Here is an 18,995-nt window from a genome sequence, read left to right as displayed (position 1 = left end):
ATTTCTACATCCTGAATATCTGGGATTACAAAGGTAAGGTGCCTTATTTGGGCACATAGTACATTTATAGTACATTTATTTATAAGGAAAACCTGTGCTAGTAGTTTACATCTATTATCCTAGCTACTCAGGAGGCTGAGATTTGAGATGTCTTGAGATTGGAAGCCAGACTGGTCCATGACATTTTTTTTTTTTCGGTCTTGGGGCTTGAACTCTGGGCCTGGGCGCTGTCCCTGAGCTCTTCAGCTCAAGGTAAGCACTCTACCACTTGAGCCACAGTCCCACTTTTGGTGGCTTAATTGGAGATAAGCGTCTCACAGACTTTACTGCCCGAGCTGGCTTTGAACTGCTATCTTCAGATCTCAGTCTCCTGAGTAGCTAGGATTATAGGCGTGAGCCACTGGTACCTGGCTTCCATGACACTTTTATCTCCAATTAACCACCAGAAAACCAGAAGAGAGCAAGGAGGGAAGGAGTGACATTGTCCAAAAAGAAATGTACTCTTTACTTGACTTATGTAACTGTAACCCCTCTGTACATTACCTTTATAATAGCAATTAAAAATTTTAAAGTTAAATGCTGGGTGCCAGTGGCTCACGCCTATAATCCTAGCTACTTGGGAGGCTGAGATTACGGTTCAAAGCTGGCCCAGGCAGAAAAATCCCTATGAGACTCTTTTTTTTTTTTGGTCAGTCGTGGGGCTTGAACTCTGGGCCTAGGCGCTATCCCTCAGTTCTTCAGCTCAAGGCAAGGGCTCTACTACTTGAGCCACAGCGCCACTTCCCCCATGAGACTCTTATCTCCAATTAACCACTCAAAAACTGGAGGTGGGGTCTGGGTATGTGGCTCAGTGGTAGAGTGTTTACCTCGCATGCATGAACCCTGGGTTTGATTCCGCAGTAGCACTTATACAGAAAAGGCTGGAAGTGGCTCTGTGACTCAAGCAATAGAGCGCTAGTCTTGAGCAAAAGAATGTCTAGGACAGTGCCCAGGCTCAGAGTTCAAGCTCCAGAACTGGCAAAAAACCAAAACAACAACAAAAAGAAAACTAGAGGTGGTGCTATGGCTAAAGTGGTAGAGTGCTAGCCTTGAGCACAAAGAGGATCAGGGACAGTGTCCAGGTCCTGAGTTTAGGCCCCACAACTGACAAAAAGAAAGAAAGAAAGAAAGCCATGAAAGAAAGTAGCAGAAACTTTCTATCAGGAGAGGGGTCTGCAAAGAAGTGCCAGGTTGCTTTCTTTTTCTTTTTGTTGTTTGTGGGGCTTGAACGCTGGGTCTGGGCGATGTCCCCTCTTTACCGCTAGAGCCAAGCCTCACTTCTGGTTTTCTGGTGGTTAATTGGAGATAAGAGTCTCATGGACTTTCCTTTCCAGGCTGGCTTTGAATTGCTATCCTCAGATCTCAGCCTCCTGAGTAGCTAGTGCCCTGCAGATTTTTTTTATTTTTATTTTTTTTATTTTTATTTATTTATTTTATTTTTCATTTTTTGGGTCCGGTCAGGGGGCCTGAACTCTGGGCCTGGGCACTGTCCCTCAGCTCTTCAGCTCAAGGCTGGTGCTCTACCACTTGAGCCACAGCGCCACTTCCAGCTTTTTTCTTTTTGCTTATATGGTGCTGAGGAATCGAACCCAGGGCCTCAGGCTTGCAAGGCAAGCACTCTACCACTGAGCCACCTTCCCAGCCCAATTTTTATTTTTTATTTATTTATTTTTGGGTCCGGTCATGGGGCCTGAACTCTGGGCCTGGCGCTGTCCCTCAGCTCTTTAGCTCAAGGCTAGCGCTCTACCACTTGAGCCACAGTGCCGCTTCCGGCTTTTTTTCTTTATGCTTATGTGGTGCTGGGGAATCGAACCCAGGGCCTCATGCATGCAAGGCAAGCACTCTACCTCTGAGCCACCTTCCCAGCCCCAGATTTTTTTATTTTTAAATTGTGTTTCATAGGCACATATTACTTAACCAGAAAATCACTGATTTATTTGTGTGTGTGTGTGTGTGTGTGTGTGTGTGTGTGTGTGTGTGTGTGTGTGTGTGTGTGTGTGTGTGTGTGTGTGTGTGTGTGTGTATACTGAACTCAGGGTTTTAAGGTACTCTGGGCTTTTTCCAATTACAACAGGTGGGCTGGGAAGGTGGCTCAGTGGTAGAGCACTTGCCTTGCATGCATAAGGCCCTGGGTTCGATTCCTCAACACCATATAAGCAAAAAGAAAAAAGCTGGAAGTGGCGCTGTGGCTCAAGTGGTAGAGTGCTAGCCTTGAGCTGAAGAGCTGAGGGACAGCTCCCAGGCTCAGAGTTCAGGCCCCACGACTGTACCAAAAAAAACAAAACAAAACAATTATAACAGGCATTCTACCACTTGAGCCTTGACTTTAAGTTTTTTTGTTGTTGTTGTTGGTGGTGGTGGTGGTGGTGGGTGGTGGCGGTTAATTGGAAAGAAGAGTCTCTTAACTTTGCTCAGATGCTCCAAACCTCAAACTTCAGATCTCAGTTTCCTGAGTAGCTTGGAATATAGGTATGAGCATCAGCATCAGCGTTAAAATTGATGTATTTCTTATTTACTTGTTTTTAGTGGCATTCTAGAACGTATGAAGATCTTAAAGTACATTGAGCCCTCAAACTGAGTGTGGTGGCATCTGTAGTCCCAGCTACTGATGAGGCTAAGGTAAGCAAATTGCTTTAGCCCTTAAGTTCAAGGGCAGACTAGGTAACCAGATGGGTCTTGGGAGGGAGGGAAGCAGGGCACAAATGGCTCATACTTCTACTCAGGAGGATGAGATCTGAGGACCATAGTTCAAAGCCAGCTCTAGCAGGAAAGTCTATGAGACTCTTACCTCCAATTATTCAGGGAAAAGCCAGAAATGGAACTGTAGCACAAGTGGTAAGTGCCAACCTTGAGTGAAAAAGCTGAAAGACAGCACCCAGGCTCTGAATTCAAATGCACATGTACACACACACACACACACACACACACACACACACACACACGGACTCCTCTTTAGACCCCTGAATTCAAATGTACGTACACACATACACACACACACACAAACACACACACACGGACTCCTCTTTTTTTTTTTTTTTTACGGACTCCTCTTTAGACCCCTCTCCTCATGTAGAGTTTCTGCTACTTTCTTTCACTGCTTTTCGTTCACTTTCAAAACTCTCTGCTCTACTGAGGTTGAATTATCATAATTCTTGTTAAGAACTAAGTAAAGGACCCAGGAATCCAGCTCCCAGAGTCTTTGCGGTCCCTTCTACAGGCAGGGGCACACATTTTCCAGCTAGGACTTTTGCTCTGGCCTGGCAATTCCAAGCCTCTCCACCTCTGGCTAATAAAGCTTCTAGAAGCTTACCACTGCTCTTGCCTACCCTTGCAGTGGTGGAGAACTTATTTCTGCCAAGGGCCATTTAGATATTTATAATATCATTTGCGAGCCAGACAAAATTATCAATACAGCTAGACAGGCCATGGTCAGCTAAGGAAAGGCATGCATGTCTGTACAGTCGTGTACCAAATGATTTTGAAGGTCTTATGTGGCCCTCCAGCTGGACATCCCCTACCCCTTCTTAATGCCTCCCACTGGCAATCAATTGAGCATAAACTCCTTGGAATCTGGCCTAGACATTAGTATTGGATTTTAGTTCTCCAAATGAGACTAACATGCAACTCTGGCTGCCAGCTATTGCTTCAGAGCAGAGCTGTTCAGTAGACCTTCCTGGGTAATGGAAATGTTCCATTTGTACTGCCTGGTACAGCAGTCACAGCCACAGGAGGCTACCGAACTCTCTATGTCGTTGATACAACTGAGGGACTGCATATTTTATCTGATTGAATTGAAATAATCAAATACATTGGACAATAAAACCTTAGAGAATGACTCCAACGATTTTCACTTTTTGCGGGGGAGAGGGTATCAGTACAGGGATTTGAACTCAGGGCTGCACAATCTAGCTTAGCTCTCCTTTTTTGTGTTTGCATGTGTATGCCTGTCCTGGGGTTTGAACTCAGGGCCAGAGCACTGTCCCTGAGCTTTTCTGCTCAAGTCTAGCATTTGAGCCACAGCTCTGCTTCCAGCTTTTGTTTTTGGGGTAGTTAATTGGAGATGAGAGTCGTATGGACATTCTTGCTGTGGCTGGCTTGGAACCATGATCCTCAGATCTCAGCTTCCTGAGGAGCTAGGATTATAGCTGTGAGCCACCGGCACATAGTTCCCTTTAATTTTTAGTGTATTTATTTATTTTTTGTACTTTAGGGGATTAAACCCAGGGCCTTATTTATTTGGAAGTACTAGGGATTGAACTCATGGCCTTGCACTTGCTAAGTAATGCCCCCAGCCCTGTTTATTTTTCTTCAAAATATACAGGTAGATTAGTCATGGTGGCCCACACTTAAAATCACCTTCCTCTCCCCCTTCCCAGGCGTGTGGCCTGAATTCTGGGCCTGGGTGCTGTCCCTCAGCTCTTCAGCTCAAGGTTGCTCTACCATTTGAGCCACAGCACCACTTCCTACTTTGCTTTTCTGTTATTAAGATAGCCCAGACTGGCCTTAAAACTCAAATCCTCCTGCCTCAGCTTTCCCAGTGTTAAGATTACAGGTGTGGCTGGGCACTGATGGCTCCTGCCTGTAATCCTAGCTACTCAGGAGGCTAAGATCTGAGGATTACAGTTCAAAGGCAGTCTGGGCAGGAAGGTTCCTGAGACTTTTTTTTTTGTTGTTGTTGTTGATCATGGGGCTTAAACTCTGGGCCTGGGTGTTGTCCCTCAGCTTTTCAGCTCAAGGCTAGATGTTACCACTTGAGCCACAGTGCCACTTCTGGTTTTTTGGTAGTTTATTGGAGATAAGAGTCTCACACACTTGCCTGTCTGTGCTGGATTTTTTTTTTTTTGTGCCAGTCCTGGGGCTTGAACTCAGGGCCTGGGCACTGTCCCTGAGCTTCTTTTGCTCAGGCTAGTGCTCTACCATTTGAGCCACAGCACCACTTCTGGCCTTTTCTGTGTATGTGGTACTGAGGAATCAAACCCAGGGCTTCATGCATGCTAGGCAAGCATACTACTACTAAACCACATTCCCAGGCCCTAGAGACTCTTATTTCTAGATAATCAACAAAAAAGTTGGAAGTGGAGATATGGCTCACATGGCAGGAGAAAAAAGCCAAGTAAACATGAAAGACCTTGAGTGCAACTCCTAGTACCAGCAAAAAAAAAGAAAAAGAAAAGAAAGAAAGAACAAAAGAAAAAGCAAGTCATACTTAATGGTTTCAGTAAAAAAAAAAAAAAAAGGCTAACAGGGGCTGGGAATGTGGCTTAGTGGTAGAGTGCTTGCCTAGCATGCATGAAGCCCTGGGTTTGATTCCATACTACCACATAAACAGAAAAGGCTGGAAGTGGTGCTTAGGCTCCAGTGGTAGAGTGCTAGCCTTGAGTGAAAGAAGCTCAGAGACAGTGCCCAGGCCCTGAGTTCAAGCCCCAGGACTTGCATACACACACACACACACAAAGGCTACCATGAAAAATACACATATGGCATAGCTATAGATGCGACAAAAAGGTATAAATAAATATGACAATACTAGCCAGGTAGTAGAGCTGTGGCTCATGTGGTAGATCTCTAGCCTTGAGCACAAAAGCTCAAGCCCAGAGTTCCAGCCCCAGGAGCAGCAAAAATGAAACATAACAAAACAAAAATACACAAAATAAAACAAAAAACAAGGAAAGTACCTAGGCATTGGTGGCTCATAACCATAATCTTAACTACTTGGGAGGCTGAGATCAGGAGGATCATAGTTGGAGACCAACCTTGGTAGAAAAGTTTTCCAGACTCTCTTCTCAACCCATAACTGAGTGTGGTTATGTGCACCTGTCTTCCTACTTATGTGGTAGACTGAGACAGGATGCTTGTGGTTCAGGTGATCTGGAAGTCCATGAGATTCCATCAAAACAGAAGTTGGCATGATAGCAAATGGCTGTCATTCCACCTAGGATAGGAAGCATAAATTATACAGATCATGATTCAAGTGTGCCTGGCCAGGAAGTCAGACTTTATCTCAAAATGATCTAGCACACAAAGGGCTGAAAGTGTAGCTCAGTGGTAGAGTGCTTACCTAGTATGCATGAGGCTCTGAGTTTGGTCTGCAGCACTAAAACTAAAACAAGCTCCGAAACAACCAAATATTATGGTGACTGTGTGTGTGTGTGTGTGTGTGTGTGTGTGTGCGCGCGCGCGCGCGCGCCTGCTGGTCCTGGGAGCTGTCCCTGAGCTTTTGTGCACAAGGCTGGCACTTTACCGCTTGACCCACAGCTCCACTTGCAGATGTGTGTGGGGGGGGGGTGGGGGATGGGGTGGGGGGGGTTGTAGGGCTTGAACACCTGGCTTGGGCACTGTCCCTGAGCTCTTCAGCTCAAAGTGAGTGCTCTACCACTTGAGCCACAGTGCCACTTCTGGTTTTCTGGTGGTTTATTGGAGATAAAAGTCTCACAGACTTTCCTGCCAGGGCTGGCTTTGAACCACAATCCTCAGATCTCAGCCTCCTGAGTAGCTAGGATTACAGGTGTGAGCCACTGGTCCTTGGCTTCAGAGTTTTTTTGATAATTGGAGATAAAGAGTCCCTAGGGAGCCGGGTACATATTACATATTGCTTTTTTGTTTATTTAAAGATAAGATTAAAAGAAAGGAAAAAAAAAAAGCTCAGACTGGCCTTGAACTCCATCTGACTCAGCTTCTAGGATGCTAACATTTATAGGAGTCATAGTAGTACCATAGGCAGTTGCATTCTGCTTTTGGTTCATTTTGTTTTGTTTGTAAGGTACTGCTGATGGAAACTCCAGGGTCTTACCCACCGAGCACTACATATTGCTCTATCCAGAGTGCATTTGTGTATGTGATGTGTGTTGGGGCTTGAACTCAAGGCCTGGGCTCTGCCCCTGATCTTTCCTCAAGGCTTGCACTCTACCACTTGAGCCACAGAAACTCCACCTCTAGCTTGTTTGGTGGCTAATTGTAAATAAGAGTCTAAGGAACTTTCCTGCGGGGCTGGGTTTGAACTGAAATCCTTAGATCACAGCACTAGAATAGTTAGGATTACAGGTGTGAGCCACCAGCATCCAGCTGCATATTATTTTAATTCTTCTGATTTCTGAACAGTGGCTCTGCCCTGATCATGCCTCTTCTCCACAGCACAAACCCTTCCTTTGTTTTACTCCCTCTATGAGAAAAGCTCTCCAGTTTCTTCCTGCAGAAGTATCAGTACTGTAGTCATTTTTCCAAAAGAGGAAAATGAGATTTAGTGAAGAGATGCAACTGCCCAAAATCAGCAGAGTAGGATGAGGGACAGAGATTGCAAAGCAGGTTTTAGAAGTCAGTGTTGTGCAAGATGCATTACCTGAGAGGTAGGACTTGATGGTCTAGTTTTTCCATATAGTCCTCAAGAGGTCTGCTTTGCTACCTACTGAGGAATTTCTTAAAGATTATGACTTCTTGGCCCCCGCCCCACAGCTGCTGATTAGGAAACTCTTAGGCCAGAATCAGGCATCTGTACTTTTCAGAAGCTTTTTTCTTATGCACATTGTTTTGTTTTGTTGGCTTGGGGAGCTGGAGAGTCAGATTCAGAGTACTGTGGATGTTAACAAGTACACCCCTAGTGCCACAGTAAAACGTGGGGATAGGTACACAGAAAAGATGCTCTGGGCAAGTAGATTTAAACACAGGCTTCACAGAAAAGGTGACAAGTTTGTCTGTGAAACCAAATGGATTTAGACACATGGGTGGGGAGGATGGAAGCCCTATCAAATTTGCCTGATGGAGGATTTAAGCTTAGGCCTCACACTAACCCTCTTCATGAACCATGATGATGATCATCATTACCTGTCAGCACCGTTTCCATCTTCCCCTTTAGCTTCCTCTCCAAACCTCAACAGCTTTGTTATGGGCTGGTCAATAGAATTTTCTGCTCTCTGAGAGCAGGTGGAACAGAGAGAGAGGGGGATTAACATGTAAAGGACATGCACAGACATGGCTGAAAAGAAGAATGCATTCAGTCACAGGAAGAAAGGAAGGTATAGGAGAGATAAACAAGAAAAGAAGAGAAAATTACAAGTGGACCGAGAAAGGCAGCTGCAGAACAAACACTAAATGAAAGGCAGACATGAATGAGAAAAGAACACTGGCAAACATGGGTGCATATAAAGGGCACCCAGGAAGACATATTTAAGAAGATCACACACAAACTTGGAACACACAGCAAGAACCACGGAAAAGGATGCAAAGGATGACTCCAGAGGGCTAGGTGAGGGTCACAGGCGCTAAATGGACTCAGGTGCTTCCTGAGAACAGTGGAGGAGCCTGAGGCACAGCCTGCCTCTTTACTGGAGAGGAGGGATTAACCTGAGTTCCAGGGGCCCTGGCTTCCAAGGTTTGCCCATCTTTCTGTCTCACTGGCCTCTGTAAGATGAGCCCAGGCTGTGGGGCGCGGTGAGCGGGACGCCCACCCAGGTCATGGAGGGGCGCAGCCCCCTTGAGAACTTCATCCGTTCATTTACAGATCACTGTCCCTTTAAGCTATGGTTCCCTACTCCGCCACCTTCCCAGACTCCCTCTTTTGCCCGACAACACTTGCAGTTTCTAAGCGTGCCACATCTCCCATAAATCTTAGCGCTTACGAAACAGCCCTTGAAAACTTCAAGTACCGAAATGCTTTCCTATCTACCTCCGTTACTACCACGTTGACGGGTGGGACTTGTAGTTACCTAGGAATTGTCCGGCGACCATAAAAACTACTCGTCCCAGGAGTCTTTGCGTCAGAGGCGGGCTTCCCTCCTGTCTTTTCGCGCAGGCCTTAATTTTCTTTAGGACTCCAACTCCCGCCGTGCCTTGCGAGGAGGCCCTTGCGGCAGAGAATAGGGTTATGTTCAAAGTGTTTCCTGGGAGTTGTAGTTCCTATGTTGGTGAGGCACGGAGGAGGCGGAGTGACTCGGCGGCCATTAGCTGTGTGTAGTTGTCTGGGACTGGGAGCTTAAGTGAGGAGAGAGGGAAGCGTTATTTGGTAGAAATCTACCCATGGCCATGGGCTCCTTCCGCGGATAGTCTTAGAGTACAGAGCAAGCGAGCGTCTGGTTCCCCGCCCCGCCCAGAGGCGGGGCCTACTAGGCCTCTGGGTATCCCCGGTCTCTAGTAGGCCTCAGCTGCCGGCAAGGGCGCCCCAAAGGCGGGAGGCGCCATGTCGCTAGTTGCTTACGCCAGCAGCGATGAGAGTGAGCCGGATGAGGCCGAGCCGGAGCTGGAGGAAGAGGAGGCGGTGGCGCCTACGTCTGGGCCCACTTTAGGTGGCTTGTTTGCATCTCTCCCTGCACCCAAGGGTCCGGCCTTGCTGCCCCCGCCCCCCCAGATGCTGGCTCCAGCCTTTCCCCCACCGCTGTTGCTGCCCCCACCTACCGGAGACCCCAGACTCCAGCCTCCTCCGCCTTTGCCCTTCGGCCTGGGAGGCTTCCCTCCACCTCCAGGTGTGAGCCCGGCTGAAGCGGCGGGAGTTGGGGAGGGGCTGGGACTGGGACTGCCGTCGCCCCGAGGCCCTGGCCTCAGTCTGCCCCCTCCTATCGGCGGTGCCGGACCCCCCCTGGGGCTTCCTAAGCCAAAGAAGAGGACAGAGCCGGTGAAGATCGCAGCGCCTGAGCTACATAAGGGGGATGTGAGTATCCGGGAAGGGCACCTCAAATATACTTCGGGTTTGAGCACAGCTAGATGAAGTGGGGCGATTACTGTGCTTCTTATAAACACTTTGGTTGACCCAAGGCACCTGGAATCCTCTTCGTGTGAGAGTAATTGAGCTGAAGTTTGTTGGCTATGGAGTCAGGGTGTTTGGTCATACGGGATTCTAGAAGCTGGATCTGCATGCAGAAGGACTGACAGGCCGTGCCTAAGAGACACGGACACTTGTTTCCCCTTTGGCATCTCCTGCGCAGGCTGGCTTTCCCCTCCGCTTGCCATTTTGAGAGCAAGATGAAACTTGGCATTTGAGGAAATGACAGGGGACCAGGCCCCTGCTGAACATCTTGGACCAGCCTTGTCCTTTGCCTCTTAACTTAAAAGCCTCAGGCTGTGGAAGGAGAGGATAGGATACCCTTGCTTTATTTTTGAGGGAAGTTGAGGAAGAAATGGAATCGTAGATGGCTGTTCATTTGCCAGACATTGGCCCTCTTTTCTCATTACAGAACTCTGGTACATATATTTTGGCTTTTTTTTTTTTTTTTTTTTTCTGCTTATGTGGTGCTCATGCATGCAAGGCAAGCACTCTGCCACTGAGCCACCTACCCAGCCCCATGGTACATCTATTTTTACAGAGGAAAAAATAGGAGGCTAGCTTGAAAGATTTGGCCTGGTAAAGTCAGAGAAGAGTTTTACCACTTATCTATTGTCAAGCCTGGATGAGTTAGGATGCTTGTGTTGTAGCTCTAGAAGAGGCAGCTGAGCTGTGTTATTTCTAGATGTTGAAGCAGAAAAATACTACCAGGCCTCTTCTGGGGTCAGGGCTTTGGGATTGAAGGAGTGTTTTAGACTGAATGGGTGGAAAGTTCTTTTCCTTTCTCTTCAGAGAAGTTTGACTGGTCAAACCCTGGCCCACCTTGGATAGCCTTCTTACTTTTCTCTTAAGTTTCCAGAGTGTCTGGAGTCTTGTTATTTCGATTTCTCCCCTTGGCTGTTTCTTCACTCTCTTCCCACCAGCTACCCTGAGGTTCTCTCCCTTTTTCATTCATGGCTTGGCTGAAAATTGCATCTTCCTATCACTTGTTACTCCTCACCTCCTTCTTTATTGTCTCTCTTTCTCTCTCTCTCTCTCTCTTTTTTTTTTTTTTTGCCAGTCCTGGGGCGTGAAGTCTGGGCTGGGGTGCTGTCCCTCAGCTTCTTTTGCTCGAGGCTAGTGCTCTAAAACTTGAGCAACAGCATCACTTCTGCCCTTTCTGAGTAGGTTATTGTAGATAATAGGCTCACAGACTTTCCTGCCAGGCTGGCCTCAAACTGCAATCCTCAGATCTCAGCCTCCTGAGTAGCTAGGATTACAGGTGTGAGACACCGCACCTGGCGAAGGCTGGTGCTTTTTTGCTGGTTAAATGGCGATAAGAGCTGTGCTGGTGGCTCACGCCTATAATCCTAGCTACTCGGGAGGCTGAGATTTTTATATTTTGTCGGTGGTGGGGTCTGAACTCTGGGCCTGGGCACTGTCCCTCAGCTCTTCAACTCAAGCGTTCTACCACTTGAGTCACAATGCCACTTCTGGTTTTTTCTGCTTATGTGGTGCTGAGGAATCGAACCCAGGGCCTCATGCATGAAAGGCAAGCAACTCTACCACTGAGCCACCTTCCCAGCCAGAAGGCTGAGATCTGAGGATCACGGTTCAAATCCAGCCTGGGCCAGAAAGCCTGTGAGACTCTTTTTTTTTTTTTTTTTTTGGGTCCAGTCGTGGGGCCTGAACTCTGGGCCTGGGCACTGTCCCTCAGCTCTTCAGCTCAAGGCTAGCGCTCTACCACTTGAGCCACAGCGCCACTTCCGGCTTTTTTTTTTTTTTTGCTTATGTGGTGCTGAGGAATCGAACCCAGGGCCTTGAGCATGCAAGGCAAGCGCTCTACCACTGAGCCACCTTCCCAGCCCCCTGTGAGACTCTTATCTCCAGTTAACTACCAGAAAACCAGAAGTGGTACTGTGGCTCAAGTGGTGGAGTGCTTGTCTTGAGCTGAAGAGCTCAGGGACACAGGCCCAGAGTTCAAGCCCCATGACCAACAACGACAAAAGCCCTGGAGATAAGAGTCTCACTGTCATTCGGATGCCAGTGGCTCACACCTGTAATCCTAGCTACTCAGGAGGCTGAGATCTGAGGATCACGATTCAAAGCCAGCTCTGGCAGGAAAGTCGGAGAGACTCTTTGATAACCATCAGAAAACCAGAAGTGGTGCTGTGGCACAAGTGGTAGAGCATTAGCCTCAAGCTTAAGAGTTGAGAGACAGCACCCAGGCCTAGAGTTCAAGACTCATTACCAAAAAAAAAAAAAGTCTCATTGTCTTTTCTGCCAGGGCTGGCTTTGTAAACAATCCCCAGACCTGAGCCTCTTGAGTAGCTAGCATTATGAGCTAGAACCACCAGCATCCAAGTTGAATATTGAATCTTTCAGGTTGCAGTGTTGCAGTTTCTCTCTCTCTCTCTCTCTTTCTTTCTCTCTCTCACCTTTTTTGTTTTTTTTGGTTGGTCATGGGGCTTGAACTCTGGGCCTGGGAGCTATCCCTGCGCTCTTCAACTCAAGGCAAGTGCTCTACCGTTTGAGCCACAGCGCCATTTCTGGTTTTCTAGTGGTTTATTGGGGATAAGAGTCTCATGGGCTTTCCTGCCTGGGCTGGCTTTGAACTGTGATCCTCAGATCTCAGCCTCCTGAGTAGCCAGGATTACAGGCATGAGCCACTGGCACCCAGCTCAGTGTTTCTCTTTTATATTTCTCCAAACTTAACTTTTTTTGAGGGAAAGGGGTACCAGTCCTGGGGCTTGAACTCAGGGCCTAGGCTCTGTCCCTGAACCTTTTTGCTCAAGGACTAGTGCACTACTACTTAAGCCACAGTTCCACTTCTGGCTTTTTGGTGGTTAGTTGGAGTTGAGTTTCTTATGGACCTTCCTGCCTGGGCTGTCTTTGAATTGTGATTCTTAGATCTTAGTCTTCTGAGTAGCTAAGATTATAGGCATGAGCCACCAGCACCTGCCTGTGTATTTTTTTTCCTTCCCTTTTCTTTCTTTTCCATGACTCTTTCTTTCCCTTGCTCTTGCTTTTGCTTTTGCTCAGCATTTTCACTGGTTAATTGGAGATAAGAGCCGGGTACCACTTGAGCCATACCTCCACTTCTTCTTCTTTTTTTTTTTTTTGCTAGTCATTTGAAAATAAGAGTCTTGTGGATTTGTCTGTCTGAGCCTTCTAACACTCGAGCCACACTCTCAACCTACCCTCCATCCCCTCTTTTCCTTTTTTGTAGTACTGGGGTTTGAACTCAAGGCCTTAAATTTACTTGGTTTGCTTGCTCCTCTGACTTGCTCTGCCATTTGAGCCATGCTTCTAGCTCTGCTTTTTGCTAGTTACTTTGGAGACTGAGTCCTACAGACTTTTCTGCTCTTAACTGGCCTTCAAACTCAGTCTTCTAGATCTTAGCCTTCTGAGTAACTGGATTACAGGTATACTTAGCTGGTACTTGGCTTTATTCCTGCTCCCTCCCCGACCAAGATAGGGTTTGGCACTGTTACTGGGGCCACGATCCTCCTACCTGTACCTCTTGAGTAGCTGGACTTATAAGTGTGTGTCATTATGTCTGACTTTCTTTCAAACTTTCCTTGGAATCTTTTCCCTCCTTTTTACTTGAGGCTGTTGTTTTTATTTTAGGACCCAAGAAAAGCAGCTCTGAAACTTAGCTTGCCATGATTTAACCTGGGATAAAGAAAGGCCTTGGGATAAAGAAAGGCTTTGGATTGAGAAAAAAAAAAACAAAAAAACAAACCTCTTTTTTTTTGTTTGTTTGTTTGTTTTTGTTCTCTGTTTTCTCTCCTTTCTTTCCCCCCTAGACTTTATCTCCCTTTCCCTAATTGTGAAATGTGGAAGATGAGTAGGGAAGGTGACACTTTGAGCCAGCCTTCCTCTTTCCCCAGAGATGGTGGAGAGGTTCATATCTAGTTCTGGAAGGCAGAACTAGATCATCATTAGAAAATGATGCTGGTGGAAGCTGCAGTCTTCCATTTAGGTTGTCTGAAGTGTCAGAAAACTTAACTATCTTTCCTTAAAATCCTTGCTTCCTTGTACCTGGAGCTAAGAGTACCGTGGTGAACATGATAGGCTCTACCCAAACTACTCTACAGTTTATGTGGAGAAATAGACTTTAGGTTAGACAGAGAAGAGTCATGATGGAGCTGGTTTCATGAGCAGCCTGTATCCATCTAGCAGACTCTAGTCCAGTGTGGGGAGATAGGCTTCTCGCAGGTGAAGATGCCTCAACAGAGCTAAGATGGATGAGTGGGATGCATGCAGAATGCGGGGTTAGAGTGGAGAGGAAGAAAACAAGTGTACAAGGCCTAGAGGTGAGAAAGATTCTGAAATGCTTGGGGAACCTCAAGATAGGCTCTGTTCTGGAGTACATGGGGAGCAGGTGGTAGGAGATGGGACTGGAGAAGCAGATGACAGTGGGCCTTGGATGCTGTGCTGAAGTTTTCCTGCTTTGTTATGGGCTAGAGTCTGTACAGGCTGAGCCAGAATTCTTTCATCACAGAGCCATGAGCTTCACTGTGAGGTGCTGGTGGCTGGAGGAGGGATAGAGCTGGGGGTATTGAAGCATATTTAGGAGATAGATGTAATAGGTCTAGAGGAACGAAGGAGAAGATTCAAGATTGCCTCTCTGCCTTTGTCCCAGGCAATTCTGAAGTAGAGCAAATGGGGTTAAGTGATCATGAACATACTGTGGTCTCTTAGAAAGGGCCTGGCATGGGGCTGGGAATGTGGCCTAGTGGTAGAGTGCTTGCCTCACAAGAATGAAGTCCTGGGGGCTGGGAAGGTGGCTCAGTGGTAGAGTGCTTGCCTTGCATGCATGAGGCCCTAGGTTTGATTCCTCAACATCACATAAGCAGAAAAAAACAGAAGTGGCGCTGTGGCTCAAGTGGTAGGGCACTTGCCTTGAGCTGAAGAGCTCAGGGACAGTGCCCAGGCCCAGAGATCAGGCCCCATGACCGACAAAAAAAAAAAGAATGAAGCCCTGGGTTCGATTCCTCAGTGGCACATAAACAGAAAAAGCCAGAAGTGGCACTGCGGCTCAAGTGGTAGAGTGCTAGCGTTGAGCAAAAGAAACTTAGAGACAATGCCCAAGCCCTGAGTTCAAGCCCCAGGGAAAGAAAAGAAAGAAAGGAAGGAAGGAGTGAGGGAGGGAGGGAAAGGAGGGAGGGAGTGAAGGAGGGGTAGGAGGAAGGAAGGAAGGAAGGAAGGAAGGAAGGAAGGAAGGAAGGAAGGAAGGAAGGAAGGAAGGAAGGAAGGAAGGAAGGGCCTGGCATCTGGAACAGGATCTGCTTAGAACTCCACACATTCGATTCATTCTTTTTCTGCAGGCCACTTTCTTCTTTTTTTTTGGGGGGGGGGGTCCGTTCGTGGGGCCTGAACTCTGGGCCTGGGCGCTGTCCCTCAGCTCTTCAGCTCAAGGCTAGCACTCTACCACTTGAGCCACAGCACCACTTCTGGCCTTTTTTCTTTTTGCTTATGTGGTGCTGAGGAATCGAATCCAGGACTTCATGCATACAAGGCAAGCGCTCTACCACTGAGCCACCTTCCCAGCCTGCCACTTTCTTCTTAATGCATCTTGTTTTTTGTTTGGTTTAAACTTTTTGTTTTGGTTTGTCTGGGGGTAAGAGATGAGTCTCATGGACTTTTCCTGCCTGGGCTGGCTTTGAACTGTGATCCTGAGATCTTACTATCCTGAATAGCTAGGATTACAGGTGTGAGCCACAAGCACCCAGTACAAAATTTCTTTTAGTTTTATTATAAAGGTGAAGTACAAAGGGGTTACAGTTACATAAGTCAGATAAAGAATACTTTTTTTTTGTCCGTCGTGGGGCCTGAACTCTGGGCCTGGGCTCTGTTCCTCAGCTTTTCAGCTCAAGGCTATAGCACTCTACCTTTTAGCTACAGTGCCACTTCTGGCTTTTTCTGCTTATGTGGTGCTGAGGAATTGAACCCAGGGCCTCATGCATGTGAGGCAAGCACTCTACCACTGAGCCACCTTCCCAGCCTGAGTTTAGGCTGGCTTTGAATGTAGAATCCTCCTGTTTCAACTGCCTGAGAACTGGGATTATAGGCATCACAAGGTCTTTCTTAGCCTTTCTTAGTGACAGAAGATAGCTACCTCCTTTGTTTTTATTTCCTTCCTTTTAGAGATCAGCCCAGATTGAGCTGTGATCTAGTCTCAGTTCTAGTTTTCCAGAAGAGAATTTGATTGATTTGGATCATCATCCAATCACCTGCAATCAACATGGTTCCAAATTGTGCCCCAGGTGTATCCTGCTTTTGCTTTATTGTATGAGACAAGGGTCTCAATATGTGCTCAGACTGGCCTTGGGTTCATGGCCCTGCTGCCTCAGCCTTCTGAGTGCTGGGCTTAAAGGCATGCACCACCATCCCCAGCTTTAGTCAAGCTTTTGATTTAAGTGGGGAATTAGAGATGCTCATCGTTTTACCCTTCTTGCTCTAACTCAAGCTACAGTGGTTGATTTAATAGGTTCATGGGCTGCAGACTCTTGAAGTCAGTATGTAAAAAATTGTACTTAGGGGGTTGTGAATGTGGCTTAGTGATAGAGTGCTTGCTTAGCATGCATGAAGCCCAGGGTTCAATTCCTCAGTACCACATAAACAGAAAAGACCAGAAGAAGCTCTGTGGCTCAAGTGGTAGAGTGCTAGCCTTGAGAAAACAAAACAAAACAAAAAACAACAACAAAGCTTAAGGACAGCGCCCAAGCCCTGAGTTCAAGCCCCTAGACTGGAAAAAAAAATGTACTTAGGACAGTAAGTCTGTTAGGAGAGTTTTCTCTTGGACTGGAGGCATTGCTTTACTGTAGAGTTCCTGCCCAGCAAACATGTGACCTTATGTTTAAGTCTCATATTACCCTCCTACCCCCAAAAAAGGTTTCTTGTATGCTTATGCAAACAGAAGTTTTAGGATTGGACACTTGGAGTATGGCTCAGTAGTAGATTGTTTGTCTAGTATGCACAAGGCCCTGGATTCCATCCCTGGGACAGGAAAAGGAAAAGAAAGAAAATAAATTTAGAGTTGCCTGGATTAACTTTATCACAACTTTCAATTTTTTACCCAAATAGTGGAAAGTTCTAATCTCTGAGACAGATTTCACTAGCTTCTATCATATGGGAAAGGGAAAGGAATGTCATTCACTGACACTTAGCTGTATTCTGTGTGTGTATGTTTGTATGTGTGTATGTATGTTTGTATGTATGTGTTGGTCCTGGGGCTTGACTTCAGGGCCTGGGTGCTGTCCCTAAGCTTTCTTTCTTTCTTTCTTTTTTTTTTTGGTTGGTCGTGGGGCTTGAACTCTAGGCTTGAGCGATGTCCCTCAGCTCTTCAGCTCAAGGCTAGCGTTCTACAGCTTGAGCTACAGCGCCACTTCCCATTTTCTGGTGGTTTACTGGAGATAAGAGTTTCACTATCACTTGAGTCACAGCTCCACTTCCACTCTTTGGCCTTTTTTATTATTTATTTATTAATTTTTATTGTGAAAATGCCATACAGAGGGGTTACAATTACAATGGGCAAGATAATGAGTGCATATATATATTTTTTTTGCGGGGGGGGCTTCCAGTTGTGGGGCCTGGGCCCTGGGCGCTGTCCCTCAGCTCTTCAGCTCAAGGCTAGCGCTCTACCACCTGAGCCATAGCGCCACTTCCGGCTTTTTTCTTTTTGCTTATGTGGTGCTGAGGAATCGAACCCAGGGCTTCATGCATGCAAGGCAAGTGCTCTACCACTGAGCCACCTTCCCAGCCCCACTATTGTTTTTTCTTTCTTTTCTTTTTTTTCAGGCTTCAAACTGCAGTCCTCAGATCACCCAGCTATTTTTGCATGGGTGCTGGCACCATGGCTTTTTTTTTGTTGTTGTTGTTGGTCGAGGGGTTTGAACTTAGGGCCTTTGTGCTGTCCCAGAGCTCTTTTTTTTTTTTTTGTCAGTGATGGGGTTTGAACTCTGGGCCTGGGCACTGTGCCTGAGCTCTTCAGCTCAAGGCAAGCGCTCTACCACTTGATCCACAGCACCACTTCTGGTTTTCTGGTGGTTTATTGGAGATAAGAGTGTCACGGACTTTCCTGCCTGGTCTGGCTTTGAACCGTGATTCTCAGATCTCAGCTTCCTGAGTAGCTAGGATTATAGGTGTGAGCCACTGGCACCCGGCAGTATTTTGCTTTTTTGGGATAGAGTCTCACAGTTTAGTTTTGCATGGGTTGTTCACAAACTCTGGATTCTTCAGTCTCTGCCTCACAAGTATGTGCTGCCACACCCATCTATATTTTTCTTTATGATTAAGTACTTGTACAAAGGGGTTTTAATTCCATAAGTCAGATTATGAGTATATAATGCTTCTTGGTCAATGTCATCCTTTCCTTTTTCGTCCCATATTTTCCTCCTCCTGTCCCTATCTTCAGGTTACATAGTTCATTATTTTTGGGGGGGGGGTCCAGTCGTGGGGCCTGAACTCTGGGTCTGGGCGCTGTCCCTCAGCTCTTCAGCTCAAGGCTAGCGCTCTACCACTTGAGCCACAGTGCCACTTCTGGCTTTTTTTCTTTTTGCTTATGTGGTGCTGAGGAATCAAACCCAGGGCCTCATGCATGCAAGGCAAGCGCTCTACCACTGAGCCACCTTCCCAGCCCCACATAATTCATTTTTTACATAGTGTACTTTGAGTATAATGACTATGTTTGCTCACCCTTCTTCCCTCCATTCTAGATCTGAGCTTTTGCTCCTAGTTTACTAAGGAGGAAACAAATGATTTAAAAAAAATCACGTAATTTGGGAGTGATAGAGGTATTTGAGCCTAAATGTGTTTTGTGCTTGGTGTCTTCTGGCTACTAAGCAGAAGAGCCAAAAATCAGAAAATAATACACATGAAGAGTGCAGAAATGGGAAAAAAATGCAATTCAAACCAAAGGGTAGATATGAACTGGGTACCAAAGTTGATGAATCTAACTAATCAGGATAATAGTCATAGTGATTAGAGTTTGGAGCCATAGAGGTGAGGTCTGTTCTTGGACCTTTATTTCCTCTTTGGCTCCTGGCCCTGGCAGCTAGTGATTGCTTTTTGGAGAGGGAGTCTCTGAACCAGAGCCTAGGAAGATAAGAGGAAGGCTGCCATGGGGAATGAGGCTCTGATATATTAGCAGATCCCACCGGACTCTGCTTAATGGAAAATGTCTGTTTCCGTTCTTGCTCAGCAGTCTTGGGTGTATGTGTCT

At 46.6% G+C, this 18,995-nt stretch overlaps 1 protein-coding gene across 1 annotated transcript in view; it reads left to right on the top strand.

The window, feature by feature from the left end:
* The first annotated feature begins 8,937 nt into the window (after positions 1-8,937).
* The window catches only part of Prcc (proline rich mitotic checkpoint control factor), a 33,149-nt gene continuing 23,091 nt past the window's right edge, over positions 8,938-18,995 (top strand). The window contains exon 1 of the mRNA XM_042682151.1: positions 8,938-9,676. Coding sequence (XP_042538085.1) covers positions 9,209-9,676 — 468 coding nt within the window. The 5' untranslated portion in view covers positions 8,938-9,208. The remainder of the gene's footprint in view (positions 9,677-18,995) is intronic.

The sequence above is a fragment of the Dipodomys spectabilis genome, unplaced genomic scaffold, assembly GCF_019054845.1.
Source record: "Dipodomys spectabilis isolate Male_0828 unplaced genomic scaffold, ASM1905484v1 ptg000069l, whole genome shotgun sequence".
In the NCBI taxonomy this organism is placed as follows: domain Eukaryota; kingdom Metazoa; phylum Chordata; class Mammalia; order Rodentia; family Heteromyidae; genus Dipodomys; species Dipodomys spectabilis.
Note: the sequence above shows the minus strand (reverse complement) of the source record. Positions and strands in the feature narration are given on the sequence as shown.